Genomic DNA, 17,691 nt, shown 5'->3' on the forward strand with positions numbered 1-17,691 from the left:
GTGATGAAACGTCTTATCATTCATAAGGAGCAGCTCTGACACGACTTGGGACTATTCATTTAGCTCTCGATGTAACGCAGCGGCTGGAAACACACAAACAAGTGACTGCAGGTTAACCAGCAATGTCAGGCAGGTAAAAACTGCGCAATTAAATCCGCCGAAATGAGCGACAGAGGCGAAATGAAAGGGCCCGCAACCCGCCGGAGGAGAACGACCATCTCCGGTAGCGGAGGCGGAGCGGTGAAACAAAGTCAACGGGAGCAAGTGGCACGATGCCGGGGAGAAATCCCCACAGTACTCCGCTAAAGGCAAAACATACGAGGTGTCTGGGCATGTGAGTAATAACGGGAAGGTGAACAGAGAGGCGGACAAAGAGATGATAACCAGTCCGAGGAAACAGAAGACTGTGGTGGAAGATTTTAACGAGAGACTCAGGTAACCGTTACATTTATTTAAAAGACATTAATGCTACGTGCCAACGTCACGTGCGCAAACTAATGGTAACTGAAATGACAGAAACTAGCTGTATTTCATAACAACATTAAAGGGTTTCTTCTGTCTTCATTTTTACTATAGGCTATGCCATTTACGCAGATGTTACTCATTTGTGTAACGTCCTCCTTTTATTTTGTTTTTTCTTTAGCTAATTATCTTTCTGACTGGGTTATATTAGCTTGTTTATCAGACCATGGGGCCACTGTGATGTCCTGTAGCTCAGGTTTAGTGACAAAAACCAAAGATGCTGTCCCCTAATATTGTATACTTCTATACAAAATAACTTTACCTTGAGGATTGGAAATTCACCCTCCATGTCAAGTCAAACTTTATTCATAGAGTGCATTTATAAATAAAGACAACCACAGTTGACGAGATTGCTGAACATGCACAAAATACCAAATCAGATAAATACAGATGCAAACAGCAATAAAACAGAACACAATTGACATAATAGAAAACCAAATTGCAGGACATGTCCAACAATTTTCTTTAAATAAAATAAAAACTTAATTACTTACACATTAGTGGTGTGTTGGTGGTATATATTTGGTGCAAGCTCTGAACAAACTACCATAACTGTGGGTAAGCTGCATGGGCAATATGGAGAAAATCTTATATTACAATATCTTGACCAAGGACCTCATAAGGTTGCAGGAGATGTACCACTTTCAAGATATGCTTGGTATGAAAGTTGAAGGTAATCATACCCTGTTATTTATGCTCCTTGCAATCAATCAGTGCAATCAGATGGTGAATTTCTGCCACACATGTCCATCTCTTTATCTCCCTCATTGCCATTTTATTTCATTTTCATTGACAACATAATCTCCGGTTTCAGTTATAATTAAATGTTTGCTCAACCTTGAAAAACTTAGGTTTTCATGCCTTTTAAGCTACTTTTAACTGATAATCATAAATAACTGTGTAATACTGTGATATCACGAAAACATTGACATTTTCTGAGACAGGTATCGTACTGTGAATATCACATTGTTGCCACAACCACAGTCCCTCACATATCAATATTGCATGATATTGCAGGGTTTTCTCATTGGTGCTATCACAAAATATTTACACAATGAGATTTTTTAATAAGTAATCATCAATAATGTCGATATAATTACTAAGTGGTAAAGGCAATCAGCTATCAGTTCAGATCAGAAAATTACATCACTTTATTTTTATTCAGCCTTTAAAACCAGGAAAAGCCAACACTTATGATATTACGATATCCAAAATCTAAGATGATACCAAGTCTCATAACACAATCTCTACAATATATTGATTTATTGGGTTATAAGTATTCTATGGTCATCATCATGCATTGTGGATTTTTGTTTACATGTAAAGTATCATTTCAGCCACTTTGCTTTAAATGAAACTTTTTTTTAAAGAAGGGCAGCAGTAAGCCCAGATACAGTTGTACTCCTAAAGACATAGTACAGATAAACAGATATAGTACATGAGTGAGAACAGGCATTGTGAGAGAAGACACAATAGACTGACCCTTACCCTGAACATTTTATGGCAACACGCCCAAAGATATATCTTCACCTTTAAAAACATGTATTTCCGTAGAAGCGAAGCATATTGTTATGACCTGCTAAGAGCTTAGTTGTTTTGGGGTTTTTTTTTTCATCTTTTGGACTTTAAGATGTAAAGACTGGTCTTGCCAACTGGATGATTTGTGTGTGGCATGCATATAGTGTCACTTTCCTGTATTACAGCAACTGTGAAACAACAGTGTCTGCTTTTGCAATCCTGTGCTTGCTTACTACGGTTCTGTCTGCACGTTTCTCTGCTCGTCTGGTCTTGCCATGAGTGTCCTGGCACTTATTGAGGAAACCCACTAATATTCACTCTCTTTAAACGCTCCCTTCTTTCTTTACTTACTCAATCCACCCCTGTCTCTTCACCTCATTTCACCTTTGCTCTTTGTATACCTGTCTCTGTTTAATGCTGCCCCACCTTATCTTTCTATCCTGTTTCACCTCTCTGTCTATTCTCTCCTGCGCTTTGCCTTCATCCACTTTCTCCTCGTACATCTTTAAAAGTATCCCCTCCTTCTTTGTTGCTGTTTTTTTTTTCATTCCTGTATCTTGCTCTACTCACCCTTTGCTTTCATCTCCACTCTGCTGTCTCTATGTCATGTATGATTGTGTAAAAATTTCTGCCTGATGAATAGGCCCAGTTTTCACAACGCCCTTTGGACACTGGGGTCAATACCTTTAACCTACATTTCGCAACTCTCATTGCAGTTTAAATGCCAGTAGGGCTAGTATAAAAAAATATATCCCAACTTTTGGGTTTCTTTAGTGTAAGTAAAAGCACCATGCAACCAGTTAACCAAATGCCTGAACATGAGCCATAGTGTTTTGTAAATACTGCAACAGGAAAGTCAAATAGTAAACATACAATTAACAAATAGAGGTACTTAATATTTCACAAACATAAGCATTTGTGCTACATCATGGGTCCTCAACTCTCTCTCAAAGTGAAAATGTGCATTTATTTTTTACCATATTGCTCAGTACACCCCCACCCTAACCCCTAGACCTGACCCTATGAGTCACTAGGACCTGTCAGTTTAAATTACACAACCTCTAAACCACAGACCAACATCAAAATTAAACTCTTGTTCTTTTCATCATGACATTTTCTTGTTAAGTTCAATTTTAAAATTCTGTACATGGTTTGAGAGTGACTCGAGGGATGCACCCACTTATTTCTACCCCGAACTCATGGAGACAAACAGGCGGGATGGAATGTAACGAGCTTTATCAGCCCTAAAAATCATTACTGTATATAAACTGTTGACTTTGTCTTTCCCTGCAGCTGTCACGTCCTCCAGGAGTCTCTCTTGAGTTCGGCCAGTGGCTACAGCAACTACAGAGGAATCCTCAACTGGTGTGTTGTCATGCTGGTGAGTAAGACCGTCCATTCAGAGGTGAAAATGCACTGCAGGGCTGACTGGGATGCTTCAAAGCTTCGATTGTTGCCATGGTTATCAATGTCCAAATCAGTAGCATATTAGAATGCACCTTTTTTTTTTTAAATACTATTACCCGAAAAATCCCCAGTAGCCCATTAATTAAGAAATAATAATACAACATCATTTAGCCGTCTCATAAATTACTCCTCTTTTCTAGTAACTATGGTAATTTTACATGCAATCACTGAACACTTATGTTCCAAAAAATGTCCCCTTGTCTCTCATGCCCCCCTCTAAGCTTCGATTATTCACAAATATATCTCAACCAAGCTTCGATGCCCCAAAAATGTTGTTCTGGGCTGCCTAATGTAGACCCTGACATAGCTAGATATTGCCCCTCTTTATATTTGAATTTCTCATAAAAACTGATTGAAAACATAAGAGGAACGTATCCAATTTATAATTTTCTTTTTCATCTGGACATTGCCTCAAATTACTGTATGTGGCTTTACGTACGTCAGCATATTGGTTGCTCCAAACACCATCAAACTGTTGCACAAGTGTTTTGGTTGTTGCTTTAATAACAAATGCAAAAATGACTGCACATACATGTATAAAACATATTCTCCTGGGATGTGGAATTGAGCCTTTTAAAGTGACTTTATGTGACATGTGAGTGTTGTGAGAAGTCTAAAACAAACAACAACAAAAAACAGGGTAGCAGTAAGCCCAGAAAACTTATCTTCTCAGAAGTCTCTGAGAAGATAAGTTGTTTCTAATGTTATCTCTCTTCACAGTGGTAGATTCAGTACATATGCATGCACAGTTACTCCCTCATGTCCGGGTATGCAATTTCCTGTACTTTCTCATCTCTTAACTTTGATTAAGTGGGTTGATTCGTTACAGTGAGTGAGTTTCCTTTTTAAGTTTAGCGTTCCCTCTAATCAGAAAGAGACTTTTTGACAGCTGTACTTATATTAATGGTGTGGTGTACCTGCAGTGAATATCCTAAGGATACACCTGACAGACAAGGTTCATACATCGAGCACTCACTAAGGGAAGTGATGAATGCAGTGAAGAAATTTTCAATCATCCCTAAGTTTCAGGAGTGAGATGATTACAGGCTGCAAAGTATGAAGTGTCTGTCAACATGGTACAAAAATAACAAGTGTTGCACCTCAAGTGTCTTCTTTGATTTGACCCATATCTATCAGTATTATATATATATATATATATTTTTTTTTTTTTAAATCCTTGGTTTTAATAATTGCGTGTTTTAATAGATTATAACATCACCTACATGCCTGATGGATAGTTTTTTTTTTAGTTTCCTTTTTTACAGTATCGTTTTCTCAAAGCGGAGTCAGCATGCTTGGCCAATGACTTTGTTTCTCTTTCTGAAATTCTAAAATAAAACATGAACCCAAAAGATTAATCTCTGAGCAGGGACATTGTTATTTATAGCTCTGTCAAAAAAAAAAAACCTGTGTGCATGAAAGTTTATGCGCACAAATCTTAAGCTTGCTAATACAAAGTGTGAAGAATAACTTAAAAGCAGCAACAGAAGCTGGCTGCCAAAACATATGAGAGCAGAGCACCACTCCATATAGCAAGAAAATAAATTAGCAGGGGCTCCCTTTTTAAATAAGCTATGCTACATATACTGTCCAGATGTGAAGCTACTGTTCCAGACCATGTTTAAGATGCAGAGGAAAATAGGCCAGTTTCAGGATGTACTTTGGCCTATGGTATTTATTTGGCTTTTCAAACTTGATGTCAGCTTGATTAAAGAATGATTATAATGAACTATTAGTTGATGATGAGAGATTTTGACCATATTGCCATAACTCTAATGAAATAAATAAAAAAAATACTATAAATAGAGCTCTATACATGGGTGCAGGTGCATGTTTGTCAATGTGCAAACCCGTGGACATTCTTTAAATATGTGGATACATGCATGGTTACATGCAAAATGGTTATTTGTCTCTGCACTTGCACAGTTTATGTCTCTGTGTGTTTTGTGGTGTATTCCTCTGTGTTTTTTTCCACATCAGGCCTAATTTTGCAGTTCTGTGACAGGATTAATCCCCATCTTTGAACGTTTATATTGCTGTGACGACCACGTCCTCTACTTTGTGGTCACCAGGGACGGCTGACTCGGTTCAGACTGTTTTTAGGAAGCCTCGAGGATTAGGCTGTAAGAGTGTGAAGTGGAACCATAGAGTCTTGTGTGTGTGTGTGTGTGTGTGTATGTGTGTCTGTGTCTGTGTGTGCATTTTAGAAGCTTAGTTGTGTAATTTGTCCTCAATAAGCAGGACCGTCGGCTAAATTCTTAAAATGTCAGCTGCAGGAGCACATTTCTAAAGATGAGAGATTACATGTGTTGTTATACTTCACTTTGAATGTTGAGGCCAAAGTTTATACATAATATTAATAATTTAATTTATACAATACCTTAAAATATAGGCAATCTGCAAAATAATAAAAACAAATCCACTTTACCTTCAGAACAGTTACGCTTCCCTTTTCAGTTCTCTAAAAAGTGCTAGCGCCTGTTTTTGAGTGATATATGACTGGTTTTGTTGAACAAGACTTTCTCCAGTTGTTTGGAGGATGACTAAAAGCGTAAGCCGCATACATCACTGATATTTCCATAACATGTGGATTTATGGAGAGGCATTAACTTCTAAAATGGTCTCATTCATGTCCTTTGTCTTACACAAGTCATTGTCAACTTGTAATGGCTTCTGACAATAACATACAGCATCAAAGTTATCCTTGGTCTGTATGCATAAGCCTGCCTATTTCAAGGTTTCAAGCTCCTACTAAAGACATACACACATTGTTAAGCTCATTTAAATTGGTGCTAAAACATCTGTGCTCTGAACCAACAAAAACATGAGAGTCTTAAGATACTGTACCTTGTTAATCGAGCCTGTATGATAGAAAGATGTGGTAAGATATGAATGACATCTGGCAGAAGATTCTTGACAAGTACAACTAAACTCAGGATGTGGTACAAACAATTGATGTCGCAGCTGGTTCATGTCTTTGTTCCCTTTAATGTGCAGCCAAACAGATCATGTGAGCAGCTTAAATGACCACAAGAACAGAGCAAAGCAAAGCAAGACCTAACAGCCAGCTGCAGATTTGTTATCACACTCAGTTTCCAAGCATTTATCAAGACTGACAAAACAGACAGATTCGCTCAGGGATGAATTAATGGCTGGTTTGTTTAGTTGGTCTTTCTACAATATTATTTGTATTATGAATACAAACTGCCGGCTGGTTATGTAGATGCAGAACATGTTCGTGTCAGCTATAATCCTTGCTGTGAGTTGAAAAAAAAACCTTTGACAGAAGACCTGGACCAATGCAAAATGTTTGATCATTCCATCTTTGTTTGCACCAGATCATTTCTCAGGATTTGTATGTCAGGGTCCTAAAGTTCAGCCAGCTTCAGCAGCTCTATTTTTAAAACTTACCTCCCTTGAATCTGATATGTCTCTTCTATCAACAGCTAAGGACACTGAGCTATGTTTAATTAAGTTTATTACTAAAACTTTATCATCTTATTTCACCTAGTTAATACAGAATCACTTTTGTTGTTTATAAGCATCTTACTGATTATTCAAAGGTAAATAAAAAAGGTACGTAGAGATTGGATATTATTTGATAAATAGTGACGTTTTGCTCTTCAACATGGGAAAAAAAACAATTTAATGTCTCATCATTAATGTTTTATCATTGTGAAAATTGTAAATGATTATAAGAAAAAAAACACAAGATAAGAAAATGAGTTCAACTCAGAGTACAAATATTCTAATCTTTGGGTGCTAAAAGATGTGATTCAACAAATCAAACAGAAAGATTTTCATCTTGGAATTAGTCATACAACAAGATAACATTCCTGAGTTTAAGCAATGCAATTGATATTACTGACTATAAGGCAGATAACAGCAGAGACACTCTCTAGCTGCAATTACAGCTGGACAGAAATTAGCCCTGCATAATTCAACTAAATATGATCAAAATCGCAATATGGCTCAGAGCAATATGCAAATCACAGGAGCTCCAGTCTTTTGATAAAAAGTAAAATGTGTCACAACATCACTGTGGTGCTACAGAGATGCCTTGGCCTACAAGTATTGGCCTACAAATATTCAAGACATAAGGGAACAAATGCAAAAATATCCATTCCTACTAAAATTGCGACACATATCAATGTCACAATATCCATCCAAAATAATTGCATTATGACTTTTTGCATATTTTGCAGCCTTTTAGAAATGTATCTTTAACCAGACAGTCTTTGTGCATTAATATACCCACTGCTAAAGTGTCTTTGAGCAAGACACTAAATTCCTGCTAGCTACCTGAGTGTTGCTCTATATCTGACATTGCACACTGACCTCTCTCTGGACCGGGACAATATACAGTTTTTACAGACAGACACATTTGTACAGCTGAATCATTACAAAATCAGATTTTGCAATGTTCTCTATAAATGCTCTGGACAGGCCACTGTCCCTGTAATGGTGTTGATTGTCCACTCTTGTCCAGGCTGAAGGTTACTGAGGCAAAGGTAACTGGTTTAGACAAAAGAAATAGTTGAATCAAAATCACATTGCTGCAGGATCTTGGCAGGCCAGCGGGCTGAGGTGTAAAATGCCAGATGATCAGTACAGGATAACCTTATCGCACGTCAAACCCTCACTGTCCTCATTATCTTAATTGTCTGTTTAACTTGTACTGAACATGCCATTAAAATGATCTAAAAACATATGCAAGCTGTACATATGCAGAGTTGGCTCTCTATGTTGAGCAGGTGGTTAGGGTTATCTCAGAAAGCTCAGATAATTGATGGCAGGGATAGAGCTGGACTTGGACCTTGAACTTTAATACACAATATAATGATAAACTTATTTTACTTGACACATTTTGACAGAGTGAGCAGCAGCAGGGTGTGACAGTTATCAAGGTGCAAGGAGCAGGTTGCTAAATGAAACAGATCCTTTCAATGCAGTAGTTCGAACAGATTACGGAGATATCAATTTGTAACTTTTAATTACTCGTGTTGCTCTTTCTGTAGGTTTCTCTGCATTAAAAAACATCTTTCACACACTACAGGTGTGTGTTTATCTGTGCACTTTCTGGGCAGTCACTCTTTAACTCCTTCTAAAGTCACTGTTGTTTTTAAAAGGAAACATCCTGATCTTGTTGTTGAATAACTCACCCAACAAACACATTGAAATCTGCAGACTAATCATGAGCAGAGCTGTGGGCAAAGTAAGTGATAAGACAGATTTATAGCAGAGGGCAAAAAAATATTATTTGGGTTTGAAACAGGCCAGAGTCAATGAATGGCCACATAGAAAACAACATTTTTGCTTGATGCTGTGAGCTCTGCTCATAATCTCCTGTTGGATGTTTTGTCCTCTCTCTCAGGTGCTAAGTAATGCCCGTCTCTTCCTAGAGAACATTATAAAGTGAGTATGCACCCACACACGAACACACAATTAAGTGATGTAAATACACTAGCAGCTGCTGTTACAACTCCCATTCAATTACACAATGGGCTGTCTCCTCTCATCTTCCACTTTACCACTACCCCTAATTAATTACATTATAATACATTAATTTGCCACTTTTTTCAATAGGAGCCAGAGCTGTGTTACCAAAAATTTAAAGTGCATTACTCTAAATAAACAACTACAAGTGAGTTTAGTGCTATAGCACCTGCACTTCACGGTGTTATTTGTTTATTCCCAAATAATTGAGACATAAGTGCCAGCAGCATGGTGTGTCCAGGTGTTCTCCAAAATACAAGAAACTCTAATTAGATTAGATAGAAAGGTCTTTCTTTGCTACCTGACAATCTTAGAGCTTCGACTACTTTTTAAAAAAATAATCCTGTCGTTATATATATTTGTAATTTTTGCTATAACATTAACCACACCAAACATTTATCTCACCACACACCACAATCTTAAAACCTTAAAGGAGTACTTCACCCACAAAATGACTTTTTTGTTTTGCATGTTCAAATAAAGAATCCAAAAATGGACAAAACTCTTGATGGACTGCATGAAAGGGGTCAACACATTTTCGCATTAACGGTCAATATCAATGCTCAGTGAAATTCACAACCAAAGTTGAAATTCACGAGCTTGCCTGGAAACATTACTCATATGTATATGTGTTTTAAATATTAAGGTTTAAGTGAAAATGCATGTGTTTGGGAAGTACTTCTGTGTCAGAGATTGAAGATGGATGTTTTTATATAGTTTTGCTGTAGTTAAATACAGCAAAACTACATAAAAACATCTTTAATTCATCAAAAATGTTCTCCTTTTTGGATTCTTCTTTCACTGTGAAGGCATGTGAGTAAAACAATGTTTCGTTTCACAAATTTAAAGTAACTCTGCAAAACTAATGCTTTACAAACAGTCATTTTCTGGGTGAAGTATCCTTTCAAATTAAACATCACATAACCAGTTTTAGCCTTTTATCAAAACATGACATTTTAAATGATGCCCGATAGAATCAATGCTTTCTCGTCTCTCTTCTCTTGTCTAGATATGGTATTTTGGTGGACCCTATCCAAGTAGTGTCTCTCTTCTTAAAGGACCCCTATAGTTGGCCGGCACCTTGCCTCATCATCGGTATGGAGCACTTTTTTTTTACTGCCTCAGTGTCATGTAAACAGATGTTGAATTACTCACAGTCAATTGTCCTTCTGTGATCTCAGGATTGATGTTCAAGTTGAACTTAGCAAACAAGTGCTGTACCTGTATTTCTCATACTTAAATCAGGAAACACTAGTCTCTATCACATCAACACAAAGTGTTATTGTTGTAATAAAACGTGTCTGAAAACATGTTTTACAGCCTCTCCATGTTCCAAATGGCAGATCTGATACAGCAGATTTAATGAGCCAGATGCTCAAAGATAGCACATAGAAGCACTGTAAGCACGACTTTCTGTCCTGTTTATCCGAGCACAGCTGTTATTGATCATTTACCCAAAGAAGGTTGACATGATGTCTTTTCCAGCAACAACTAACCTTATCAACACAGTAAAACAAGTCAATGCAGAGGTGAATAAACATTTAATGGTCACAGGAGGGAGAAGAGCTGACCTACTCTACAGGGTAACAATCAATCAGTCTGAATAAAAGGCTATTTTATAGCATAAACTCTAGACTGTAATTTCAATACCTGAAACCATCATTTTGGACTATCTGTATTCACCACCAGTTTCTCCGTCTGTTTATGTTAAATGGCTCTACACTGAGAAATAAACTAAAATCAACCTGCTGTGGTTAACATCTTTGTGCTGCTGCGAATGAATCAGTCGATTGTTCTGTGTTTCAGTGTCGAATGTGTTCATCTTAGCAGCCTTGTACACAGAGAGGCGCCTGGCTGTGGTGAGCACAACGATTTGCATACATTTTCCTACACTCAACTGTTGTGGTCATATGTTGTCTAATTTTAGTTTTCTTTTGCAACATTTGCTTATAAACTACTACAACCTTTGACTTCACATTTGTTTGAACTACAAAGCGCTGAGGGTGATAATATAACTTTGTTTGAGGATTTTGTGGAAAATAGTGCTGCACTTTTAGATGAACTGCAGAGAGAGAGTAGGTTTGTTTTTAATTTACAATTCAGAGATTTCCCATCAAGGATGTTTGCTTGTAATGGGTTTATTACACATCCTGGAGTCTACACAGTAAACACAGTGTCACAGCACCGCTCCTCTTTATACCTGCTCTGAACTCAGATAAGAACACCTCTCCTGGTTCAGATTAGATTACGTACGATCTAAAACTCTTACAAATGCAATATTTTATTTGTAAAATACACAATAGATCTAGTTTTGCATAGTGAAAAAGGCTGTGTTTCTCTTGATAAAGGAAAATCTACAGTTAGAGGTCAAATGTTTTACAGTGAAAAGACTCTTTTTGCTTTCTTCATTCCTAGGGCACCATTTCCCAAATGACGGGACTGATTCTTCACTTTTTTAACCTGACATCGTTGTTGATTTTCCCTTCAGCCACTGTGCTCACTGTGACCTCCATGACCCCAGGTACACACTAGATAATGTTGTCATGATACTGGAATTTCTAACATAGTGACAATGCTTTAAAAAATATTGAGATTTTATATCTTTCTTTTTTATTGACATTGAGGGCATAATGTTAATTTTTTTATTAAAAGATAAATATAACAAGGCTAACACATGACTATGACTTCTTTTTCTTGTTGAGTAGCAGAAAACAGCAGAATGACTGCAGTAAACATTAACAATGAGAGAGAGCGATACAGTGCTCCTTAAATCTGTCATTTATTGCTCTTATTAAATGGCCCTTTGTGTTTGTGCGCGTGTGTGTGTGTGCATGTGTGCTTGTGCGTGTGTGCATCTGTGCATGCGTGTGTGTGTGTTTGTGTGTCAGTGGGTGGTGTGCTCTCCCTTATCATCTACACAGTGCTGTTTCTCAAGCTGTACTCCTACCAAGACACCAACAGGTGGTGCAGAGAAATCAGACAAGCGAAAGCCAAGAGACTAACACGATCATACTCATGTAAGTACATCAACACACGCAAACTGTCAAAGAAATGTTATCTAGATTGTGAGTAGGCTCACACACATAGAATACCACATGGGGGCGGAGGTATGAGGTGCTCTCAAGCAGTGCACTTAACCCCCGAGATGCTGCAGCAGAGCTCAGTGGCCAGTAGATCAGGTTAAATAAAGGTTTAAAAAATGGATTCACACACAAATATTATAGCACATTAACAGAATTATACTGTTTCTTTTCATTTAGTGCTGTGTTGCTACTGCCATCTAGTGTTGACATGACAAAGTGCAGCTTTCAGCTATAAACCACTGTCTCACACACACACAGACACAGGTCAAAGTTGTGTGTTTTGAAGGTAATTTAATCCCAAATGCAACTTAATAGCTTTATCTCCTCACTGTAGAAGCTGGCACACAAAAATCCTTGAAATCCTACATGCTGACTGTGTGTTGTATTTATAATGTAGTTTGAAGAGTTGTTGCAGACAAACATGGAAATGGTCGTTTTTAAAACAAGCTTGTGAATTTGCGTTTTTTAAGGTCCATCTGTGGCACAATCCAACGGTTCAGCAGTTCATACTCATGTCTCCTACCCAGGCAACCTCACCCACAGAGGTAACTATGATGTCCGCATACAGAAAAACAGCATTATTTTTAAATGAAACATTATAATGATAGATAATCACGTAACATATTGTTTCTTTTGTATGTCTTTAGACATGTACTACTTTGTCTTTGCTCCAACTCTCTGCTACCAGCTCAACTTCCCTCGCTCACCTCGAATACGCAAAAGGTTTCTGATGAGAAGACTTTTTGAAATGGTGAGAGGGAGCGTGCGCGCGCACACGCACACACACACATATTTGTCCTTTATGTAAACTGAGAACACAAACACATGCATATTAACCTTTTTCTGTCTCTCTCTTGCTTGTAGATTTTCTTAATGCAGCTGTTAGTGGGATTGATACAGCAGGTAACATTATTACGACTAAGATCACTCAGACAAGCTTTCAGAATAAACTCTGCACACACACGTTGAAACACAAGGTTAAACAGAAAGTCCTGGAAATATTTGCCTATTTAAATGTGTTTTTTTACCACTCAAATAATGCAAATTCAATTTTAATTTGTGTTTTTCAGTGGATGGTTCCCACCGTACAGAACTCAATGAAACCATTCCAGGTACACACACTCTCACTCTCACTCTCACACACACACACACACACGCACACGCACACACACACACACACACACACACACACACACACACACACACTGCTGTACTGCACTGCATATAAACTATAATTGATTTTGTCTTAAGGGCAAGGCATTGTTAATGAAAATAATTAATTATTTGCGTCTCTGACAGGAAATGGACTTTTCTAGGATGGTGGAGCGTCTCCTTAAGTTAGCTGTGAGTATCATGATGTACTGTGTTAAACACGGGACGTACAATTAAAGAGCACTTCACACCCTGAACACAACATGTTCAAACTTCTCCGCTCTGGGAGGCACCAAAGAAAACTGCCAAAAAATTCAACAGTCAGTCACACGCTGTCAATGAGCATGCAGTGTTACACCAAAACATCCACTGCTCCCATTCCAGATTATAACATAATGGGTTTTTGTACTCAACCATCTAGTCCATTTAAACCATTCAGTTTGTATTTCTTTGCATTAATTGTACAATTTACAACTTACACAACACTTGACTTGTTTATAGACAATTACCTTTTATTTTATTGTTGCTCATATTGGAGTACTAAAAAAATATTACAAAAATTTAAATTAGATAAAATAATATACAGTATATCATCACGGTGTAAGTCTTTATTTGTTACCCCTTGTTCTCAGCTGTAATATCTATTTAAGTATGTATAAGTATAAGTACATTGAGAGCAATGCAATGCAAAAAAAACCTGTATCCAGTTAATTGTATTGGTTCACATATGTGGCCGATAAAAGTGATTCTGTTTCTGGATTATGCCATATGTCAAAACCTCATAATGAAAAATGAAAGAAAAATAACTTTCACTTCCTAATCTTGAATATTGAACTCTGACATTGTCTCATAGAAGAACTGGTAGTAACATGGCAACAATAGAGTAACCATAGCAACCCGGACACCTCCTCTCCTAACTTCTCCCTTGACCCTCTTCTTTCCTCTCACCCCTCTTTCTCTCCCCGTCCTCCTTCTCTTTTCCTCACTGGTCCTCTTTTCCTCACTCCTTGCTCCCTGTCCTCTTCCTCTCCCAGGTCCCTAACCATCTGATATGGTTAATATTCTTCTATTGGTTTTTCCACTCTTCTATGAACTTTGTGGCAGAGCTGCTGCAGTTTGGAGACAGAGAGTTCTACAAAGACTGGTGGTGAGTTGAAGGAACGTTCAGTCATTCATCAGCCGTCAGCTTAATGTCAGATTTTCAAAGTGTGCCATTTTTGTTGATTGCAGGAACTCAGAGACTGTCACATATTTCTGGTCCAACTGGAACATCCCAGTTCACAAGTGGTGTCTGAGGTGAGCACACACACTTTCTTTCACATTGTAGTCTATATGAAATAAACAACAATAATAAAAGAAATCAAGGAGTGAATTTGAGAGTATATCCCGCCAGAGTCAGGAGATAAAGATGCAAGTAATTTGTTGAGTGTCTGTGTATTTGCCTAAAAATATTTACAATGTCAGGCCATTTCTCTCTCTGAGCAACACACAGAAACTAATTTACCCTTTTAGCAGGCTGGACTACTTTAATGCACTCCTTTTCTGGTCGACTAAAGAATACAATTAATCAGCTAATTCAGAATTCTGCAGCACGAGTTCTGACCGAGACCAGAAGGAGAGTACACATTACGCCTGTTTTAAAAACATAACACCAGCTTCCTGTCAGTTTTCTCAGTGATTTAGATTTTTTTCATTAGTTTTTAAGTCACTGCATGGCCTTGCACCAGACTTCATCTCAGAGATGCTTTTAGTTTATGAACCTCGGCAGCCCCTCAGATCCTCAGACTCTTCTTTTTTAGCTGTTTCATAAGTAGAACTAAAGCTTTTGTTGGTTCTGCTTTTAGCCATTACGCTCCAAAACACAGGAACAGCCTGCCAGAGGATCTGAGACGAGCTGGAAATACTGAAACTAAAAAACTAAAAAACTATCTTTTTAGTCTGCCTTTTATATAATGTCCTACTATCACAATTTTATAGTTTATACTTATTCTATTTTTTAGGACCCATTTTTGCTTATTTCCTACGTTGATCTTGTTTTTGTTTCTTCAATCATTCTGCAAAGCACTTTGAATTGCCTTTGATTTGTTTGAAAGGTCCTATATAAATAAAATTTGATTTATTGATTGATCGATTGATAATCCTGTGTCTTTGTGTGGCACAGACACTTCTATAAGCCGATGTTGAGGAAGGGGATCAACAAGTTTTTTGCTCAGTGCGCCGTCTTCCTTGTGTCTGCCTTCTTCCACGAGGTAAACTAACAGCATTCAGTGTGACACAAAACACTTAAAATGCGCTAATTCAGCCTCAAAACAGCTATATCTTTGACTGAATTCATGGCCCGTTATCGACCGTTGTTAGCTGACAGTTGTGATGTTGGGTTACTAAGTCAGTCACTCAGACAAAACTCTGATTCCTAAAGCTAAAAATAAAAAGAGTGCATCTGAGCTATGAGCGTGTAGCTTCCCACATTTTGAATAAATGTTTAAAAAGTTAAGTGTCTGCTTTATTGTATTTCTCTTCAGTACCTGGTGAGTGTTCCTCTGAAGATGTTCAGACTCTGGGCCTTCATGGGAATGGCAGCTCAGGTAAGACACACTGAATCTAATTCACAAATCTTTCTCTCCTCTGCTGTAGACATACTTTGACCTCTAAACTTTAACCCCTTCAGGTGCCACTGGCTTGGTTTGTGGGTCGATACCTGAATGGAAACTATGGCAACGCTGCTGTGTGGATGTCACTCATCATTGGCCAGCCTGTTGCTGTGTTGATGTACGTCCACGACTACTATGTCATTCATTACGGGACCACTACATAGTACCGGACAAGAACACACATGTTCAATAAGTCACACACATAAACATGTACAAATCATGTACACACACACCAGCCTGCAGGACAACTAAACGACTGACTGTAGAGTGAGTTAAGGTTACTTTATTTGGAAACTCTGCTAATAGGAATCTGTCAGTGAGAAGCAGCAACAGCAGGAAAATTGTTTTTGACTTGTTGAGTTTTGCACTAAAGAGAAATGAGTTGGAGGAAATTTTCCAACAGCATGAGAAGTGCTCCCTTTAAAGAGGCAATCCACTTAGCAGACCTTCTGTAGTCAGCCTCCAGTATTAACAAACGTCGGGTGTCACAGTCACCACCTGCTCTTAATATCTGTAGCCAGCACGTTTCAGCTTCAAACAAATGATCCTGGAACCAAGGTGAAATCACACTTGGATCTCCGTTATTGGACTTGATCCCTGACTGTCAGATTTGTTAGAAGTATGACTTTTATCTTGAGTAGATTTTGCTAAACAAAAGTGAATGTGGCGTCGAGGTTTCCTAGAGTGACTACTATTGTTGGTTTATGATGTGCAATTTCTTAAATTTTAAAGTGGAAACACTGCATAACCAAGCACTCCTCGAGTTGTGGAAAATGCACGGATCTTTATGCGTAACAAATGTGAACCACTGCCGAGCGAGCACAAGCCAGAAGAGGATCCTGCCACTGCACTTGCACTGCATCTGAAAATGTTTCTTTTATTATGAGCTTATAAATCACTTTTTTTTCCAAAAGGCAATATAGAAATTTTGAAGCTTAACAACTTCCGTAAGCTAGGACTTAAAAATTCTAATTGAGGATGTCTGCAGGTCTTCGAATTGACCGGACTGAGCTTTTTTAAATACATCCTGTACCCCTTTCTTTATGATGCAGTGCAGTTGTTGAGTATTATAGAGGAGAATAAGCTAATAAGTGAAGGAGAAGCTGTAAAAGGACGTTTTTGTGACCACATGTGGACCTCCAGGCAGCCTCTTCTCTTCTGTCGCTCATCTCCAAACATTAATGCAAGCTCTCGTTAGTGTAACAGTACATGCTACAGGTGTATTTGTCTTGATGTCAGTGTCTTTTTGTGTGCTGCATTTGACTCATCAGCTTATACTTTGTATAAGTTTAAGTGTCTGTTGTGCCAAATTATGATTTTTGTTTTCTTTTAAATGATTTAATGCAGTAGCTGATTTACTGATTTGAACCAATGAATGTTATTTGCACTTTAAAGCGTTGCATGCTGTTGACTAAAGCAATAGATTTCTATAAATGTATTCTTTAAGTTATATCAGTTGAGTAAGCAAAATATGTTTTGTAAAAATTATTTGTATTTTTTGTAATTTGCATGTTGACATTTTGTTGTGGTATAAGGGTTGCCTCAATTTCAGTTTATTTTAAAGTAAGACAGCAGCCGCAGTGGTAAAAATGAGAGTTTCAAACAGCCATTTCCTGCCAGAAGTTTTTTTTCAGTATTTAAATTCTAAAGACTATTTCTTAGTTTGAACTGATTTAAGTTAAGTTGCCATTGTGGATGTTGCCATATATTAGTCAGACTTTGTGTTATTTTATATTTTTTTGTTTGTTTAATCTACTTCCCGAATACACAATGACAGTTGAATGAACATGATAAATCTGAGC

The 17,691-nt window shown here is 37.7% G+C and overlaps 1 protein-coding gene across 1 annotated transcript; it reads left to right on the forward strand.

Annotated features, from left to right (window-relative positions):
• LOC121958068 (diacylglycerol O-acyltransferase 1-like) lies at positions 1 to 17,660 on the forward strand. Its single transcript, XM_042506925.1, is given in 18 exon segments — positions 1 to 242; positions 244 to 435; positions 3,334 to 3,421; positions 8,882 to 8,922; positions 10,013 to 10,098; positions 10,810 to 10,862; positions 11,419 to 11,524; positions 11,892 to 12,020; positions 12,557 to 12,631; positions 12,734 to 12,837; positions 12,951 to 12,989; positions 13,157 to 13,198; positions 13,386 to 13,430; positions 14,273 to 14,385; positions 14,469 to 14,534; positions 15,400 to 15,487; positions 15,761 to 15,823; positions 15,907 to 17,660. Coding segments are annotated over 18 exon segments (1,557 nt in total). The 5' UTR covers positions 1 to 162; the 3' UTR covers positions 16,054 to 17,660.
• Positions 17,661 to 17,691: the final 31 nt, after the last annotated feature.

This window comes from Plectropomus leopardus, chromosome 18 (assembly GCF_008729295.1).
Source record: "Plectropomus leopardus isolate mb chromosome 18, YSFRI_Pleo_2.0, whole genome shotgun sequence".
Taxonomy (NCBI): domain Eukaryota; kingdom Metazoa; phylum Chordata; class Actinopteri; order Perciformes; family Serranidae; genus Plectropomus; species Plectropomus leopardus.